Genomic DNA, 21,232 nt, shown 5'->3' on the forward strand with positions numbered 1-21,232 from the left:
GGTCACTCAGGGCTTTGGTTTGACCGGTGATGTCCCATATTTGGAGAAGATTCATCATCCACTTGCAGGATGAGGGTGGCTGCAGTGCAAGATTCAATGCCGTCCTTCTTATCTCTTTATTTATGAAGGCTTCCTCCTGCTGAACTCTGTCATCATGTATCAGATCTTTTGCTTATGATCACTGATGTACTCACAATCTGTGGACAGCTCCCTTCCTCTGTGGGTTTCCTATGATTAGGTTTGATGAATCAGAACACTGAACAATGAAGCTGCGAAAAAAAGATCCTGCTTTTGAAGAAAAATAAGTTTTGGTGTGATGTAAGAAAAAGCTCAGTTTGAAGAACCAGTGCACCAATTGCTACAACAATCTGCTGTTAAGGTTTTGATTAAGACACCTGGGATATGCTGATATTTTTCGGGATTTAGAAGAATTCTTTGGACATTTTATACAGCACGTTCAGACTCTGCATCTCAGCTGGAGTTTTTACAGCAGTTTGTGACACATTTCCTCTTGCCCATTTACGGCCAGGTCTGTGCATTGTTCACAAACCAATTGGCCAACTGTTTGCAAGACTGTGGGGTAAAGAAAGCCCACATTAATGGTCGGATGGAGAAACACATCTACTTTTAAACATTATGAAAGACCTGGGTATCAACAGGTTTTTGAATATGCGCAAATGTCGCTACACCGACCTTTTCAAGAAGATGGTTGAAGGAAGATAAGAGGCAGGCTGTATTTGCACTGGAAAAAAAAATTTCAAAAATCCTATCTTGACGCAAAGAAGCGAAATGGCGCAAGCAGCTCCTGCTGTTTCACTTTTTTATATTTTAACATGATAAGCAACATGTTATGGCACGTTAACCGCATGCACGACTGCATGTAAATGGAAATATTTTTGGAATATTTATTTTCATTAAACATAAAAAGAGCTATGTAGGAATATAAATGCAGTCAGTGTCAAATAAATCCAACATTTGACCCAAGATCACAGACTGAAATGCCCATGAACAAAGACATGTCAAAGTGAATGGATGCTCAGATCATGTTCACACTTCATGTGCTGCGTAGGTTTTTCTGTGCAGCTCTGACAGCAGACTAATGAGGAAGCTTTTTTGTCCACATTGGCTGACATGAAACCCTTTTGATGATGCCAACTCCCAAATGTAGGGCATGGTTGTCCCGATCAGACCGCAGCTGACCTGGATCCCTCTCTGTGACCTGACCTGCAGCTCTGAAGCAGACACATTCAGAGGGGACAGAGTGTGTGTGTGTGTGTGGAGCCAGACAGCAGAAATGCGCCAAAACTTCTCACGGGGGTGGCGGATAAAGCCCAAATGAAATATGTTCTACTGTGGACGATAATGAGATGGTTAGATATGCAAAAGTGCTGCAAGATTGGAAATGACTTTGAGGTCTTGCACAGAGCTGAAAGGTCAGTGTTTTGCAGTTTAGATCAGATGTTTCGACCACGTGTGCACAATCAAGTGTTATTAATTCATCAGCTTGTGGAGTCCACTGCACTAATGTAAGACTCTGCGCAACACGTGTGAGTTCAGATCTGTCTTCAGTGCGTCATTACAGAACATAGCTGATGCCTGTACCCCTCTCTGACCCACATGCATTCCTCCATGCATCCATTCTTTATGCCTGCTACCTCAAGTGTAAAGAGGACACTGTTTTCTTCAGTCTGCTGTGGGCCTCTGTCCTACCATCCACTTATTGATGAAGTTTAAGCCTCACCACACGTGTAGCTGCGCTCACAAAGAGCACATTGCCACATGTGCTGTAATCGGTTTCTCTCCCCTGCTTGTATACTTCACAGGTACTTCCTCTGTTTTCGAGACAATGAGGGCTCAGTGTAGCACAACAAGGTCTAGTCTTGAATCTGGTTCGTTTCTTTGTTAATATTTCAGCTAAGAGGTGACTGAAACTCCCTCTTCTAAGAAACCAGGAGTCCCATGCCTTGCAGGGCTCTCATGTATCCTGATTATATTCCTATTTTTCAGTGGGTGTGGTGTGCTGGCCTACTGTATGCAGGCATTGTTTTTCTGAGGCAACGAGAAATGATTTATAGGCTTCCACCTGATCCAGATTGGAGTTTTGCCCCAAAGCGAGGCAATAAAGAGATTTCAGGGTGATAAAAGTATTTTTGAACTTCCTCACCCTTTCAGTCTCTCTCGATTGTTTATTTGCGTCTGTCTCAATGTCTGCAGCAGTCCAACTTTCTCAGTGGCAGCTGGTAATCGACTTGAGCTCTGCTACCAGGAGTGTCCCGTCTGTCCTTATAAGGGCAAACTCACTTGTGGGCTTGACACAAGTAAGTATAAAGCACTGATCCGATCTGCTGCCTGGCTGCACTCTAACCTTCAGCCTGCTCTGGAAATTATTACTGTAGCCCTCGTTTCATGCACAAACACACACAGTGCCCCCCCTACCTCTCACTCATACCCATGCACGTGGGCCCACACGCATGCAGAAAGTATACATACTCCTTTGTGTCAGAGACTTTGCTCGCCCCGTCATAGATCACAAAGTAGAAAGTGTTAAGTACAAAAACAGCAGATGAGAGGAGCACATGCACCAGGAGTCAAAAGGTCAGGGCTTGGCCTGAGGGGTCGCTGTGCTCCCAGACAGGGCTGGGCGGATGGGTGTGTGTAGGAGGGCGAAGGTAGCTGTTGTCCACACACCAGGCTGTGCTGTTTGACCTGACCTTTGTAAACCACAGCACACAACACAACTAGAGAGACACACACAGTAGGAAGGGCTGAGTATTTGAAAAATTTGCATGTTGCAATTGAAATCTGAGGTTTAGTATTAACGTCAAAATGAAAGCTTAAAGGTATGCTATGCAGGAATTGTCTGTTAATGTTTGTAAACACAACATTTAAAATTGGCCCCTCCTCCCTCCCTGTACGCTGTAAGCTTCTATTGTAGCAAGGTTACAATTGTTGTGTTGGAAATTACGATACTTTGGCAAACTAATAAACCACCGACACCTACCTGTCCAACAGAAAACAGGCCAGCTCTGCATTGCTCTTCATCCCCATCCTCTCCTTCAGTGCTCGCCAGCGCAAGTGAAAGCCAACCCTAGATTTACTCTGGTTTTGGAATGAGCTTTGTCTGCTGGGCGTTTCGCCTTGCAAAATTTGCTGGTGTTGTTTTCAGTGCTGTGACAACATCCCTAACACAGCAAAATAAAAAGAATATAAGAAAATACGGGCAGAGGGCAGAATGCCTAGAGATAAATACACCGCCACACACTTCTCGTGGATCATAAGTGACAGATATTGATTACTTTTGAATTAGTTTTTTAGGGCTGTACCTGACTCAGTCAAACCAGACTTGGCTGTTCATTACGAATATTTGACTATTTGTTCCTTTTTTCCAAATAGAGTTTGAGAGTTTGAACCTGTTTCGGCAGGACGTTCAGGGTGACCCTCAACAAACCCTATGTAAACAAGCCCCCTGAGTTCATGCATGCGAACTACACTAACGAGGGATCAGAAATGTGCAATTGCCAACACTAGATATCAAACACAGGCCAGAGACTGTATTGTTTTAAGTTGCTGTGAGCTGTAAATTCACCACTTCTCAGCAGAAGGCAGAAGTTAACATCGTCTCAGCCTCTCCTCCTCCGGGCAGCTGCCTCCGTCCTACTCAGACTTACCCTGGGTCTGTGTCTGCAGCTGCCTCTTTCAAAAAGCAGCATGAAAGCGACAAGCGCTCACTTCATAGTTAAATCTGGGGACCAAAACGACCCCAGAAGTACACTGCACACTGACTGACCAAAAGAAAAAACAAAAAATGACTGCTCAACTTGAGGAATCTCAGTCGACTTTCCGACTGATGATTCGAATCTACAACTTTCAGGGGCAGCCCTGGAGTCAATACATTGTTTTGCATCGTATACCTTTTAAAAGCAAAATTATGACTGCAAACCTAACCAGGCTCTCATCCTCTTCACCAAAAAAGTGTGTACTATAGTTTTCCCATATATAATAATATGTAAACTAACATGCTCCAATTTAATGTATGTTTTATTTGAGAATAGACTGTGTACATTAATCCACATTCAAAGAAATGCAAATGCACCCAAGTTAGCTGAAAAGCCAGTTTTCATCATCATTCCCTTTGCCAGATGTTAATAGGCATGGGTAAAAAGACATACAGTTCAGTTTACTGTACATGTTAAACATACAATACAGTTAAACAACATGAGCAGAAAAGATCCAAATAGCAAATGATGCAGATACAGTATGAGTTACACCCAGTTTACAGAGACCTATCTAAACTAAGTCTCAGTTGCTATGGATAAATGTTTTAATAGATTAGGGTGTAATCAAGACAAATCTGAACATGTACAACATTTTCTTTCTATTTGCACAGTAATTTCCGAGTGGTCTCACTCTTTTCACTTCAGATTTACCGTAATCCCATTTCAGTGCTGCACCCACAGGTGGCTGTTCCAGCATGTGCTATGAATGGCAGACCCACTAAATAGTAGCTCAGTATAACCTTGAGTTGTTGCCATGTTTGACCACTTCTCAGGCTGTGGTCCATGTGTGTCACAATAAATAAAACCAACCTCACAAAGTTAAAAATCACATTTTAATGGGTTTCATGTGTAGCAGATGAGTTTCAGAGGGTGTTGCTGTCCTCAGGAGTGTGTCACCAGCTGGTCGGGATTACCGCTAAACCATGAACTCTCTAATTGACTGTGATTGATTGAGCTGCTTCAGGCGCATGTCTTTGGATAGGTTTGAGATTTTTGACTCCATAGAAAGCTGCTGCTCTGCAGGAAGTGACTCAAACGACCAACAGTGCAGTGCAAGCCGTAGCAGGCCCCCTTGTGAAACATTAAAATATTTTTCTGTATCTCGCTGCTCACCACAGTGTGACTCCTGCCAAATAAGGTAATCATTTTGTGGTTTATGTCAGTGAGTATAAAAGAGGTAGGAAGACACATCTGTGAGCACTGCCTCAAAGTTACTACATGACTTTCCTTTCTTTCCTCACCCTGTCAGTCACCTCCTCCATCCTTTTCCTCATATTGTGTATCACTGTCTGAGTCAGGTGACCACTGAGGCCAAAAGGTGTGACAGCAGCTTCCAGATCCGGTGATGAGTCCTCACGTTTGTACAGTAGACCAGACTGTAGCGTGACTTTCCTCCCTGCCGTCATTAAAGGTGCTGACAGCTCAGTGACGTCTCGATGATGGCATAGTTTTCAGTAAAACATATTTCTCTGCGTGACCTATTTGTTATGTGTTATTTCTGACTCATACGTCTGTTAGCAGTAGAAAAGCCTTCTGTCTGGGTATAATAGCTGCTCTCTGCTGGGTCACAGAGTTGTTGTTGTTTGGAGCCACAGTGACAGTTGGTCTGTCGCTTGGTTTGAAAAAATGCCTGTGGGGATAGTCAGTGGTGTAAGGTACTGTCACTGTGTAAATACATTGATTTTCCCCCTCTCTATTCCCACTGACACAGTTGACCACTGTCACGTGAAGGTTTTGCCAAACAGACTCTGTTTCTGCATGAAAGTGTGTTTCCGTCTCTGGTGCTTTAACGGTCACTCTGCTGTCTTTGGCAGGCGTCCAAGTTTAAGGTGTGTTTTATTTGCATGGGTTACACCCACTCATTACTCGCCTGTGAAGGGAAGTTATTGGTTGGCTTTTGTTTTTCTATTTTCCTCTTTTCAAATGTAAAGGAAAAGTCAGTTACAGCTGCTGGATTTGTGCCAGCTGGATTAGCCAGTTGAATTTAGTTGACAAATGTTGGAACCAATCCAAACTGATAGACGCAGCCATCTGTGCAGTGATTGGTCTGTTTAAACCTGCTTGCGTTAGAGCAGGTAGAAGTCATGATGAAGCTTAAAATAGGTTTCTTTTTCAGAAATAGCCGGTGCCTCACTTTTAGTAGGAGGTTGCAGATTGTTCAGGCAACAGTACGTGACTATATGGATTTAATTTAGATGCATGGCTCTGCCCATACCATCAAGCCCCTTGATGCGTTTAGTATGGTGCTCTTAGGTTTATTAAGGGTCACAGATTAAGGATCCTTCATTGTATCCTCTGTGAGGAGGTAGGGCGTCCATCATTTACCACTGGAATTCACAAGACTGCATTACCTTGGAGATCCCATATGTGAATACATAACTGGGGGGAAACTCCATTCACCTATTATGCTCCTCTTTGGTGGAATAATCTTCAAGACTCCCTCAAAATGGACAAATTTTAGACCTCACAACAGTTTAAGCTTCTATTAAGCAATGCTTTACAGCAGGGGTGTTAAACATACGACCCATGGGCCAGAACAGGTCCGCCAAAGGGTCCAATCCGGCCCTTTAGATGACTAGACTAAGAGGTGCCAGGTTTCAGGAGCAAGGTAAACAATGCATTGCCTACATCATGTCAAATTCTTCTTCAGAGGCTTTTCCCCTGACCAGAATACAGTCCACTGATATAACAATGAATACTTACTGTGACCATGTTTAAAGATATTGAACATTGTGCAACATATTGTCAGTCAGCAGCTTCAGTTCAAAAGAATCAGTATCAGGAAATGTGTTGATAAATGCACATGTAATGACAGTGAGAAGTCGACTGACTGGATGTGGAGAAACTGAGACATACTGTTGAAATTGCACTTAATTTTCTTAAGATGTCTCAGGCTATTAATCTTCTTTGTAAAATTATGAAAGTCTACGTAATTCTTGTAACTCTTTACACAAAAAAGGGAAAATATTGGAGCTGATGGTACTGAAAGGTTATTGAGCAGATGGTCCGGCCCATCCGAAATCAAATTGGGCTGGATGTGTATCTGCAGGACACCATTGCAAAGGAGAGTTTTGCTTTCAAATTGGCTTCCCCTGATTAAATAAAGGTTATCTATTTACATGCAGGCATTGTTTTTCATCTCTTTTCCTCACATCAGGATTCAGGCTTGTATTTAAAAAGATTACTGTAACTGATTTCGACAGTTCTGCAGCCTGTCACATGCTCTGACTTTAGGAGTCGCCCTTGTCTGTCGAGCATTTTCCAGTGAAGAAGAAGAAGCTTTATTGTCATTGTACACACGATACAACGAAACTTTGTTTGGCAGCAATTCCTGTTCCTGTTCATCTTGCTTTATCTTTAAACTGATAGGCACAGAAAAAGGCCAAAGTATGCAGTCTGTTTTTAAATGCTGATGAGAAGTTATTGTTTTAGATTAGAGGCCCAGGCCTGAGGCTGTTCTGTTATATCTCAATAATGAATAAATAAATCAGTCATCCCCTAAAACTTGGCAGCGTATCTGCTGTATAATCATATCATGACATTCATTTAGCAGTAAGCTTGACAGTGTGGTAACGGAGTACTCCCTCGAGTGTTTGGTTAGTGTGTGTATGTGTGTGTGTGTGTGTGTGTGTGTGTGTGTGTGTAGGCATGTGAGAGAGAGAGACACTGGGCAGTAATAGAAATAAGCAAGCGCGTTCTCATTTCCTCAAAAACTCTGACGCTCCCGGTCATTGTATCATCTCACTGCTGGGCTGGACCCAGCTCCAGTTCGTGATCGTCAGATTTCACTTCCATCTCTTTCCTAGTGAGTCAGCAGGAATGTGAGGAATGACCCGTGTGAGGCCTGGCCCTTTCCCACCCAGCTCTCATCTGCCCATTTTTAGTCATAGCCGAGTCCAGCTTCTCTCTCATTTTTCTCCTTTTCACTTTGTCATCCTTTCTCCCTGTTGCTGCTTTACTTTCCCCTCTTATCCTTACCCCCCCTCCTTGTGGGCTTTCTTCTGAACTTTTCAGAGCACTTTCTCCTCTTACCCGTTATTTTCAGCCAGCTCAGCACTTTAGATTTCCACAAATTACAGTATATAGGAGAGCCCCTCTGAGCTAGTGCAGCTCAGGCCACATATTTCAACAAACCACAGTGAGACCTCAAAACCACTGGCCTCTTCATCTCTCATGAGACCCCCCCCCCCCTTCTTCCTTCTCCTCCTCCAGGCCCAGCAGCATCAACCCCCTTTCAACCCACCAGGGTGCAGGGCTTAGCTTAACAACCACATCCAGCTCCCTCTAGTAGAAACCAGTTGGCATACAAAGGTGTCTCAACTCTGCAGGTTTTAACTGGTGCAGCAGGAAGCCTTAAAGTGTGTGTTTGTGCGTGAAGTGTATCAGAAAGGCCTGCCAGTGTAGCAGGAGCCGCTCATCTCTGCATGTGTTGACAGGTTCCCGCTGTCGACCAGAAGAGAGATCTGTCTCTTATATGTCAGGAGAGGGCTCCCTCCACCCTCCCATGCTCACGGCTGTCGCTAACATGAAAGCACCCAGCTCGCTGACTGGCTCGTCTGTCTGCAGGCGTGCTTTTATACACACACTCGCACACCTTAATTACTCCTCTTTTGCTTGAAAAATAAACCCTTTAACTAATGCCCACTCGGAGTGATGAAATGGCTCAGTGAGTGTTTAAAATGAGCCACTTCTGAGTGCCCGGGGCCTCCTGCAGCCCGGCTACTGTTCAACCAAGATGAATTACAACGAGAGAAGAAGACACCTGGGCGATAGGTCGACCCGCAGAGCTGAACGCACTTCTTTCTTATAGCTGAGCACCAGCTGTTGGCGTGCCTGTTTTTCATCCTCCGCTCCTTGCTCAGTTGGTTCTGTCCTTTCACATTAGTGAAGTCAGATCACTTGTCATCACCAATCGATAAGCTGCTCATCAGCCCTGCTGCCCCTGTAACTCCCTAACACACATTTAAAACTAAGCCAGGGCTGTTTAGTCAAACACTGTCTGCATGTCACACACCTGATGGTACTATGTTTATTATCTGGCAGCTGTGACTCTGGTCAGGCTGAGTATGCAGCCATGCTAGCGCCTCTGTGAGGCTGAATTGAGGCACTGCATGACTTTGAGCTCACATACTTACATGCTCTCAGTGACAATGCTAACTTTGTGATGAACCACAGATGTCAACCTGCTGTGTGTGGTAGAGTAAAAGTCTTGAGATGAACAAAGCCAGTAGGCAGGGTACCCTCAGATCCTTATAGAGATCTGTAGATCTAAAAATAAGGCCTTAATTGATATTTAAATTTCTTAAGTCGGTCTTTCAAAAGTCTTAAAAATGCTAAGACATCGGAAGTGGGATTTTATTCATCTTTTTTCCCAATATTGCATTTTAAAATCTCAACATAATCAATAACATTTAATTTTTAAAAAATAATTTACCAAATGCCTCTCGCATGGTCAGGATAGCAAACACAAGTAACACTCATATTTTGTTTCTGGCTGGGAGATCGGCCACATTTGACAGCATGGCTGAAACCTGTAAAGGGTAATGCGTACAATGTTTGGTGTATTTTATGGATAAGTTTAAACTCAGTCAGTACAATGGGAATCAAGGCAGTGGAATCCCACATGTAGAGTAAGAAACACAAAATTGCAAAGAAAACTCGCCAGCAAACATCAGGCATTTCCCAGTTCTGTTCTACCCTCGTCTCCACCTCGGGACAAAAAAAGTCATGTTTATGTTAAAAGAAACTTTTGGCTAAAATTGTCCCTTCTCTAAGTAATTGATGTCTGTCCATGTCTTTTCCTTTCAATTTTGCGTTTTGTAAAATTTGTCAGATTTCACTTCAAGTGGCAATAAAAGTTTAAAAAGTTTAAAACTCTATCTTGCCGTAAGCTGTAGGAGCCCTGCTAGGGATCATCTGCTTGAGAACATGACTGAATTTCACAGCAATCTCTCCAACAGTTGTTACATTTCAGCCGACAGACCAACATTGCTATCCCCAGAGCCAAGCTGCTACCATGGCTAAAAATCATAAAACTTTTTATGATACTCTGGCTGGACATCTGTGTGTTAGAGCAAGTTGGCTCACAGTCTGCCGCTTCTTGTAAACAAATACATTATTGTCCTTGTTTGACAGCGTTAATTACAGGGGGCAAAACTCAGTGACTGAGCTACGACTCCACGCTATGAGCCCTACAGTTCTGCTTATTCACCGCCCTGTACTTACACTCAAAACAAGCCTGTGACCCTTTGCTGTAGCAGCGGATGCTTATATAACTGTGTGGCCATTTTCTGACCATGCTCCCGCAGGGTACTGGCTCATAGATGCAAATATATGAGTGACAAGTGGATATTCTTTGCAAGACAAATGTGTGGTGTCCTGCTGTGTTAGCGTGCTTCTAACACTTGCTTTTGCCTTCATGCTCTCTTTCGTCTTTTTATGTGCAGCTGGATGGAACCGTGGATCTGGACGAGAGACGCCTCATCCGTTCAGCCATCCGGGAGTTGAGGAGGAGGGAGATTGAGGACATGGAGGCTGCTCTGGCCAGCAAGAGATTTCGACCCACACGCCTCAAACAGCAGGAAGACAAGGAGAACCAGCACAGGTGGGCCCACACACACACATACACACACAGAGACCTGTCCTCATGACAAACTGCGTCAGTCCAGGTGAACTGGAGATGCTGACAAAACAAAACCCAGATGCAGCATTCCTCAACTCCAGTGGGGAAAAAAGAAAAGTCTGGAAAAGTCAGAAAACTGCAACCACAGTAAATTTTCCATTTTCCAATGTGCATGCACATTTCACAGTAAATGGTTTCGCTTTAAAAAATGTGTCCTTATGTCACATTCCCTCAAATGAGAGTCAGACTGAAGGAGTTTTTCTTTGCTCATGTGCTTGTCTCACTCAGAGCCTTCTAAGTGTTTTTCCAGTTCAGTAACACAATCCCAACTCCTGTCATTCAGCTGAGGACAATCTGATAACTTGGCTCTAATACCACCTTCACCATTTTGTCAATAAACATGTTTTTTGCTGGCTGGGTGAGAAACCGGACAGACAGACTGTAGTTATCATGGTAGATCATCTTGGTGTTACTGTAAACAATGTGATCTGTATTTTAAAGAGGCTTAGTGGACTGTAAGTCCTCATCAAACCTCATGTTACTTTTACTAATACTGTTAGATAAAGATATTAAACTATTTTTAGGGGTGATTTATGTAATTTGGGTCATCAATACAGGCTTTTTCTAATGAACTTGGGCAAACATATCACAACTGATTGGCTCTGGCTCCAATTTGCAACATATAACCTTCAAAACTTACATCAAGCAGGTTTTACCAACAAGATTCGCCGGCAACTTTTAAGGTGGAATGTTTACTTGTAATGTTACTCAATGCATGAGGTGATGACATGAATCAATCCACTCACCTTAAATTTCTGTGACAACTTTGACCATTACTTTAGTTTTTATATGACATACACTTTTAGTAATGAGTAGATCTTCAAGAGTTTATGTATATTAATTTCCCAGCACCTGACTGTCTCACAGAAAACGGGCCAACTCTGTGTCACTCTTCATCCTCTTCTTCAGTGCTCACCAGTGAAAGTGAAAGCCAACCTCAGATTCACTCTCATTTTAGAACTTGCTCTGTCTGCTTGCCATTTTGCCTCGCTATATTTGTGTTTTTTCTGTGCTATGTGTGAGATTTTTGTAGCCTCCTCTTGGATGCATGCTGCTTACCGTCTGGTATCTTGTTGCCACCAAGTCCCCACCTCACCTGTGCGCTGTTTAGGCTGGAAGCTACACGCACATAAACATCCTGAACGCAGCGAAATGATAAAAAAATAAGAATATACAGGCAGAGGGCAGAGTCTCTGCAGATAAATACGCCACACACTTCTAGTGGGTCATAAGTGAAGATTTAGAGACATTACTTTTGTATGAGTGTATGCGTTTTTAGGAAAACCTGTGTCGTATACCTTTAAAGCTTTGATGGTCTTAAGTTCATTCTCCGTGTGGATGAGATAAGCTCTGCAGGTCAGGATGGACTGAGCCTTGTAACAGGTGTTAATTAATTAATGCTTGGATTGGAGCACAGCAAAGATTTAACACAATTGGATGTGAAGCGAATACTCAACCTTCTGCTGTCGTTCTCTCTCTCTGTCACCGGATCCCATTAATACCAGTGGCCGGGCCTAATCATTTCCATTCACTGCTGCTCTCAGAAGACTTTGGTTACAATAATAAGGCCTCGCTGACGCTGCTAGAGAAAGCATACCTAGAAAGACACGCACACACACACACACACACACACACACACACACACACACACACACACACACAGAAGTGGTCTGAAAGTTGCATTATCCCGTGCCTCTCAGTGGTGGAATGTGAAATATTCCACTCCGACGTGCCACACATCCTTTAATACCAACGACTGGAGGAGGCGAAGATAATGAGAGCACTGGAGGAGCATATGAGTAATAGAAACCAACGTAAGAGTGAGCAGTGAATGGAGAAAAATGAGGCTGAAAAGAGGGGAGGATGAGAGCTGCCTTTTTTAGGCACTGTGTGTCATTGCCGTCAAATCTGTTATGAGTATCATTTTTTCCACGCTCGATTTGGGAGCGATTTCTCTGATGAATTATCTTGGAATTGTCTTCTGCTGCCTTTCACACGCACAGAGAGGCCTCAGGGTGAAGTCAGCTCAATTTGTATTTGGGTATTTCAAGATGCTGTAATTTCCCATTTTGTCTCTTGCTGCATGAGGACAAGGTGGTCAGTCATAATGACCATTATATATTAACTTCACTGTCTCTCTCTCTTTCTTTCTCTCAGGTCTGAATCCAGCGACAACTTGGACGTGCTGTCACAAAAACTGCAATCAATCCAGGACATCGATGAGCTCACGAAAATGGTGAGTAGTAACGGCCAAAAAATCATGAAATATGGTTACGCTGCATGCTTATCCTGTGTGCACTGAAAATGTGTGTGTGTGTTTTTGTGTGAAGCTCCGTGCTGCCAGTGAGTACGAGGAGAGGAAGATGATCAGAGCAGCCATCCGTCAAGTCCGAGATGAACAGCAGCAAGGTGAGTCCAGCTGTGTCTGTTTAATATAAGACCACATGAAACTTGGAAAAACACATATGTGACACCAGCTGTGTGACTGTACCAAAAAATGATTTTTGTCACTGTGTTCTGGCATAGTTGTGACTTAAAGTGATAAGTGTGAAGACGGTGCTGTAAAGACATAGTTAAAGGTCTAAATGTCAGAATTTGAAAAGCCATCATTATGTTATGGATGACAGAAAACTTGCGACACACATTTATTAATTCTTAAAGGAATACTGCTAACCCCAAATGATTATTTGTATATCAGTAACTCATCTTGTGTTATGCTGACCGTCTCCACAGTGAATGAAGAATCTAAAAAAGGAGAAAATTCTTGATGAATTAAAGTCAAAGGGCCTCTGCGTTTAACAACAGCAAAACTAGATCAAAACATCTGTCATCATCTCACACAACTTGTGCAGTGTAATCTAAGTCTCATTTATCCAGTCGTATGCTCAGTACCTCACGAATGAATGCGTTTTCACTGAAACCTTACTCTTCCATGCATGAGAATGTGTATCAGTAGTGTTTCTGCTGCACTGCACTGTTTTTGCTGAGGTTTTAGCAAAGATGCATGTGTTTGGGAAGTACTGAGCATGTGACTGGATAAATGAAACTTGGATTATGTTGCGCAAGTTGGTAGAGAGTTTTTAATATTTTGATATAGATTTGCTGGTGTAAAGGCCTTTGCACACTGAGTCAGTTTTTTCTGTCCGAAATTATTGCATGTCTAGAATAATTATGACCTCACATTGTGTCGATCACATTTGTACACTGAGTCTGAAACTGCATCCGTCAGAAGCCTTTAGAGACTTTTGACCTATAATCAGTGAAGAAAATGTGGCGTAAATGTAACATCCGTGACAAGGCAGAGGCACAAGGGCGCACAGACTCATCTCATAACTCAGATAGCTACTTTTAACAGGTCAGATAGTAATATTCAGGTGGATGATGATGAAGAGGAGGATGTGGACCGCACACAGAATGTGGAGACAGAAAGGGAGGACAGATCCGCCTCTTCACGCAGCTGCTGTGTCAAAGAAAAGACAAGGAGGGAGTGATGACAGACAGATACTCAAGTGGAGAGAGGCAAAGGAGGAAATGTGTCTTTTCATTTTGTCACGTATTGCAAATGTTCACAATAAATAGAACAATAAAACTCATCAGAATCAGTGTGCAAGGTTTCTGTGAGTGATGATTCTTTTTGGATGACATGTAAAAAAACATCCGGAAAAAAACAGACTCAGTGTGCAAATGCCTTTAACCACGGACCCCTATGACTTGAATTTATCAAGAATTTCCTCTTTTTGGATTTTTCGTTTTCTTAAGAAATTCACGGTATCACTGGGTTAGTAACTGATATACAAGTGATCATTTGGGGGGTGAAGTATTCCTTTAGAGGTCAAAATATCAGAATTTTAGAGGCCGTAATTATGTTTTAATTGAGAGAAAACTTGCAACACACATCTCTCAGTCCTTAAAGGCATGACTTTATTAGATTAAGACACTGTAAGCCAAAAAATTTAAAAAATGTAACTCAGTATTTTAAGTATGATGTTACATCCTGGACACCACCACTCCAATCTGGATGACATTAAGAGAAATTATGTGTTTTGGCCTCAAATTCTGGCTGTTAATAAATAACAGCACTGATTGGCCTGATGAGGGCGCTCAAATTACAGGTAAAAAAAATTACTGTGAAGGCCATTGCTGCCAGTTTCATTTTCATTTACCACCTTGTAGTTGTTTTTAAGGGAACTTTGGGGGAGGAATACATAGTGTTAATGTGTATGCAGGAATCAGGTGGGAGAGATAGCGGACTATCTGTGGTCACCATAGTTACTGTGGCAGATCTACCTATGATGCTGGATCAGATAGTGGATTCCTGTCATTCCTTAGTGCTGTCTGGTCTGCGTGAAGACCCTGTCACTCTGAAACTCTGTGGTGCAGCCTCCTCCTGTGGGGTCATGTCAGGACACCTCAAATAATCCTGTCCTCTGTCGCCTAAGCTTGTCTCCCATCTGTGTTTGATCTTTTCCTAATTTCACAAATGACCACATGTTTGACATCAGATGGGATAATGAGTCGCTTACTTCATTCTAATTACCGTACCACTCCTGTGTTTCTAGGGACTGTGGAGCGGGGTAAAACTCTGGGTCGCTGCGGGGAGCCTGAGAGTGTTGAGCCTCAGAGCACCATGGGAACCGGGGTGAGTAAATAGACATTACAGCTGATGGGAAAACTTGTCTCTAGTCTATTACTCACTCCTGTCAGCTTCCATTTGCAAAAATTAACCCGAGCACAGACCAATTTGAGGAGTTTGTTTGCATGGCAACAGTGACCACTGAAGTTTCTCTGCGGCCACAATGAAGAATGCAGCAAACAACAACAAGAAGCATTGTGACTTGAGTCACACACACACTGTGTCATGAATGTGGCTACACCACACATACACACACAAAACACATGCTTTGGCTGCCACGGAGCAAAGAATGTGCTTTTGTTTCTTACATCCTCATTCAGGTTTGGCCAAGTATGAGCAGAAAGATAAAATTTACTTTGAGCCTGGTGTTTAGTGAAGGCAGTAAATAGTTTTTGACAGGGGCTGTCTCGCAGACACTGTCATTTTGCACGTCTGTCTGTCCGGCCTTTAACACTTTGAGACAGTTGCACGCTGATATTTAAAATTTAGAGTGAAGAGACGAGAGGTTCAAAGAACTTAAAGACTTTAAATTTAATCTGATCTGATTTGATCAAGTAGTTCTGATGGCCAGCATCATATGTTTCTGACTCCCTCCTCAGTCACTCTCTAAACCTCCAGACTTCAGTCTCCTCTCAGCTGGCCGGCCCTCTGGTGGATGATAACAGACTGTGTTTTCAGAGTTGAACTAAACTTTTATCTTTTTGAGCATAACTGATTGAATTATATGGTAGTTGCAGTGAACAGGATCTGAAGACATGACATGAGGCTTAACTGTTTGGAAGAGCCTGCCAGGAGCCAGATGTTATCTTATCAGCTGTGTTTGATTCCAGTTTTTTTTTTTTTTTTTTGTGTGTGTTTTTTGATAAATGCTCTATTTACAGTGGATGAGATTTCTGTGGATGAAAACAAAGTTAATTCTTACTGTATGCGGCCACTGTTGTTGTTGTAACTCAAGCCTTTTGAGTGATGAAGAATGGAGGAACAGCTATCTATGCTTTTAGGGGAAAATACAATCAGTGGCCTTATCAGAGTTCTGGTGGTTTCTGTTAAAGCCTGCCACAGTGACGTAAAGGCCCTAATGCACCAAACTGACTTCAGAAAACTAGCACAGACAAAGGCCTCCTGCTGAGGTGCCTGATGTCACTGTGTCTTGGCCAAAAAAGTTGCATATGCACACACCGCAAAGACCAGAGCCAACGGCCAACCAGCACATACGTTCTGCGCCTGCGTGACAGCAACAGACAGTAGTAGTCTATAATCATCAGTCAAAAAGGGAAACCAGAAGAGCGTTTCAAGGCTAGTTAGCCAGTTAGCACATCAACAACCATGTTGACAAAACAGAGTATATTTCAGTGCACCAGTGAACAATAACACAAAACATTGTGAAAGGCTTTTGCTTAAGAGCTCGTGGTTAAAGAAAAATAATTACCTTATGTAACAAATTTGTGTTGGTCTCACTCCCTCCTGACTTGAGCTCTTTGTTTACTTTCCTCACTTCTGTTTCTGTTCTTGTGCACTGAGCTGAACTGCCAATCACAGTAACTTTATTCGCCAATGGGCTCTGCTGTCGCCGACTCAACATGCTGAATCAGCCAAAAAAAGTAGACAATAGGCAATGGTGCAGGACACACCCTACAGACTAGGGCGACGGATGCTCACCGATGGCCCAACATTGACCATTGACCGATGGTCAGCTTGGTGTGTGAGGGCCTTAAAGTGGGAGAAATGAATGGTTGTTAGCATCTGTTCCATTGTCTGTTGCAGCCTGTGCTTTGCTTGTGTGCTGTTGGGGTGTGTGTGTGTGTGTGTGTGTGTGTGTGTGTGTGTGTGTTCTCCTCAGATAGGAAGCGTCACAGGATGCTCTAACATTCAAGCCTTTTTTACCTCACTTCCTGTAAGACAGCTGAGCTGTACGGCGGTGAACTTGTGAGCTACAGTACAGGTGGTGTAATGGATGAGGTGGGGGGGCAGGAGGGCTGGATGGTGAGGGGGCGGGGCGGGGTTGGGGGGGAATTGGGACAGACAGTCAGGCAGCCCACCAGCTGTGCCTCAGTAGCCCATAGTCTGCACTGGAATGGGGACGTGGCCAAAAACAACATCAGCCAGCAACAGCAGGGCTCCTTCCATACACATCACAGCAGCAGATCTCTTTGAGCTGCGTGCGATTGTCCCGTGGCAGATGGAGGTCCTAGATAGGCCTCCACAGCAGCCAAACACACACGTATACACACACACATGCAATATGTGTACACTGCCAGCAGCTTGAAACAAACACCAGCTCCAGAAATCGAGTAACGAAAACTTAAAATGGAATTTTAAGCCGTAATTTTTACCAGAGTCCGACACCCATTAGGAGGCAATGACTGTGTTTAATGGCCGTGTTTTAATGACACGCGAGGATAGCTGGCATACAGTAAAAGTTTCCCTTTGGTAATTTGAGGGAAACCATACTGTAACAGTTTATTAAAAAAAACTTTAATTATATGTATGTAGCAGAGAGAATGCCTGTCGGAAAAAGGATAAAAAATATTCAATAATTTAAATGAGGTTCTTTTACAGTAAAATACACCCTCTTGTCTAAAGTAATACAGCAGTTAGAGGACTGGAAAAAATAGGTCAAAACAAAGCGAGTGTGTCAGAAGTTAATGTGTCAACCAGGCAGCCCTTTAACCTGTAAGAAGTGTGTGTGTGTGTGTGTGTGTGTGTGGTGGGGGTCAGATCCCACTGGAGACAGAATGGGAGGGAGGGGAAGTCAAGGGAGTGGCTTGTCGGTGTTATGTGTGTGTGTGTATGTGGTGTTGGTGGCAGTGGTGTGTGTGAGTGTGTGTGTGTGATGTGGCTGAGGGAGTAAAGCGTCAGAGTAGCGGATGTCCTACTCCTTGAGGGTGACTGCTGACAGAGAGAGAGAGAGAGAGAGAGAGAGAAGGAGGCAGTCGGGTCAGTGAAAAGAAGGTAAATGTCATTCAGATTTTCTCTGCTGTCGTGTGTCACAGACCAATCTCTCCTCTCTGACTGTCTTTATACTTTTTAATCCGAGAGACCATTTAAACAATTTTTCATCATCAGTCCTGTCTTGTTTCTGTGTGACTGAAGAATGGGACGTACCTGCCTCTCTGTTTACCTTTCAGGTTTGTGTGCATAATGCTTTATTGCTGTGTGCTATCTTTTTTTTTCCATTTAAGTTGACAGTCTAACTCTGAGGACGTAGATGACACCTTAATGATGCTTGAAGTTAAACAGGGGCGTTGATAAATTCTGAAACTAATGCAGCAAAATAACTTAAAGTTAAAGACTTCTCTTGATGATTTACCACTTTGAATGTATGTAGTGATTTACCTCAGTCAGTTGTCTAATTGTGGCTGCAGGTTTGCATGCCGTCCAGGTGTGTTGGTAGAGCTCAGGTAGGCTGTTGTTGTTGGTGGGTGGGTGTTACAGCCCAGACAGAGTTTTGTTTGCTCTCTGATCTCATTATTAACATGTTGCAAGAAGAGACCTGAGGAAAGAGGAGTTTTAATGTCTTAAATCGGGCAGAGTGTTTGCAATAGAGAGGGTTTTGCAGCCTTTGGAGAGGAGTTATGTTGAAAGAAAAAAGTACAGTAGATCTTTTTTGAAAGACAAAAAAAAGCCCAGCAGCAGGCTTAGATTGGCATGTGATGATGTGCAGTAAGTAGAAATGGGAATGAGGCTCAGGGCAGAGTTTTTTGTGGGTTGCCTCACTCCAGACTGACTGAGTGTGTGTGTGTGTGTGTGTGTGTGTGTGTGATACCGAGATGATTGCTACTTCATTCCAGCTACTGTATTTCAGTTGTTGGAGGTAAGCCGAGTGTGTGTGGTTCCTCAGGCTGCAGTAATGGAAAAAGAGCCACCAGGTTTCTTTCCCTCGTCCACGTGGAGACCCTCAGATGGTCTGACCTTACCAGCGTAGTGATGGATTTAACTTCCATGGAAAAACTGGAGCGTTGAAACCCGGCGTGCTAATCTGTAGCTGATGTCAGCTGTTGGTGAAGGAGGTGTGTGTGCCTCAGCCTCATTGTTGTTGTTTTTTGTGGAGTTGAGGGTTCAGAGGAATCCAGATGGCCGACGCCTCGCTGTGGTCACAAGACAGGACAGTTGTTTTTGTGTTTTTACGGAGCTGAGCTTTTGCAATTATAGTCCAAGGCGAGCAGGCTCCTGAGGCCACATGGGTTGAGTGGCTCTGAGTGGGACAGTGTCAGTGTTGGTTCCACTCTGTCAGGTCCTCACTGTCAGGGCCAAAGGAAAGCCGCTAATGACAGCATGGTGGCTGGCAGCAGGTCCGCAGCTCTGCTCTGCGTCTCCAGTTCCACTTTATCTTCCCTTTTTTCCCCTCTGCCGCGCTGTCTGTGAGAAATATGTTCCCTGTGGTTTAGTGGGAGCTGTGTGAAATGACGGCTGTCTGTCTGACTCTTGGTAGAAGCAGCGGACGGAGAGGAGGGGCGGGTGAGGAAAGACTTGTCCTCTCTAATTGTGTTTATAGCTCAAACACAATTATCTCCCCCTGTGACTCTTTGATTGAGTGACTCCACTCAGAAGGAGAGTGGCCTTTGTGTGTAACCTCTCACATTATTACACTATAGTGCCTTCAAGTCTTTTGTGATGATGCAGGAGACTTTGTGGCCTCCAAACTCATCAGACGCGTTGATGACTCATTAAAAGGGCATTTGTGAGCAACATTTAGGGTTGGCTTGAAAAGCTGAGAAGACTTTTTTATGTCCCAGAATTTGTGCTGCCATCAGGGTTTTTTTGCCTCATATGGAAAGAGCAGAAAGCTTGGAAAAAATGACATTGGAGCACCTTCTATGTAGATTTACACTGCTATGATGTCACATCAACTATTTCAGCTATCTAGCTCCTTTTTGAAAGTCTTCTTTGTCTTTCCTGGAGGATTTTAACTGAGGTGTAATCTCCACTGGGGACAGGGGTGACATTTCAAAATCCTATTTGTGTCCCCCTGACTTTCAAGAATGTGTTGATTTTAAACCACAAAAATTATGCTTACTATGCTACTGTTTGGCCAGCCGTCAGATTCTGTCTGAGAATGTGAACTGAGCTGCTGATTTTGCTCCGATACTCTCCAAAAAAAATGCCACAGAGGAGTATCATATTTAGCATATGTTGTACTATTCATGACGGATTTAGCATGATGAGCAACTTAATTGTTTCCCAGATTTTGTTTTAGTTACCATGGGCTCCAAATGTATGTTGAAATGCAGGAATGGTATTCACATTAACTTAGCAACAGAACTGCTCGTATTTTACTTTGTATTTTAATCACTTCATTACGTGATCCGTTTAATGGCAAGGTGTCTTTGTTTAAAACCTAAGCAGTGCCACTCCAGATTCACCTTTTCTGTTTGTGTTTCAGTCTCCTGCGACAGTGTCTGATTACATTTTCTCCTCAGTGATTGAGTCGCTCTGCCCTGTAATCTGCTCAAGGTGGGGAAGGTCACAGTCAACAGAGCAGAAAGCTTTGAGTCCTTTCTCACCTCTACCTCTAGCTTGTGTTTAAACTTGAGCAGGCTTTTGTGCTCGGTCTTTCTCTGATCACACACTGCATTGATTAAAAGCCTTTTCTCAAAACACAAAAGGTGTGACTTAAAAGATTTTCACTCAGTAACTGCTGCTGACAACTGTGTCCGTCTCTTGAGTTGGATAACATAGTTTACACATGGACAACTGATTGTGGCGTGCGATTGTGTGGTTGGGTGTGTGTGCTTTCTTTGCTTGCTTGAAAGCCTGTGAATGTGTTTTCAGGAGCTTTTTGCCGTAATAGTAGGCTGTAAATCTGCTATTATATTTTCAGTTGTAAGGTCACATCATGTATGTTTTTTCAGGATCCGCCCAAACCTTTTGTTGGACTGTTCTTTATCCAGATGTCTATTATAAAACACCTTTAAGGAGATCTTGTATCATGATACAGTTCATCTTTTGGAATGACGCAATCTACCTAAAGCTCCACACGTACAAGGTTTTTTGCCCTTTAATAGAAAAGTTTGTGAAAAGAGTGTTGCGGATTACAAATATGTGTGGGAGTGATTTAAAGTGTGTGCACACGTGCTCCAAGGAGCCTTATTTGTGCAGCTGATTCTCCCGTGAAGCAGCTCAAGGTCAGGCACCAGAGGC

At 43.2% G+C, this 21,232-nt stretch overlaps 1 protein-coding gene across 1 annotated transcript in view; it reads left to right on the plus strand.

Moving 5' to 3' along the window:
- Positions 1–21,232, plus strand: part of smtnb (smoothelin b) — a 64,438-nt gene that overhangs the window by 12,052 nt on the left and 31,154 nt on the right. Inside the window, 4 exon segments of the mRNA XM_033619097.2 lie at positions 10,223–10,380; positions 12,616–12,694; positions 12,789–12,867; positions 15,018–15,097. Coding sequence (XP_033474988.2) covers positions 10,223–10,380; positions 12,616–12,694; positions 12,789–12,867; positions 15,018–15,097 — 396 coding nt within the window.

This window comes from Epinephelus lanceolatus, chromosome 9 (genome assembly GCF_041903045.1).
Source record: "Epinephelus lanceolatus isolate andai-2023 chromosome 9, ASM4190304v1, whole genome shotgun sequence".
NCBI lineage: Eukaryota > Metazoa > Chordata > Actinopteri > Perciformes > Serranidae > Epinephelus > Epinephelus lanceolatus.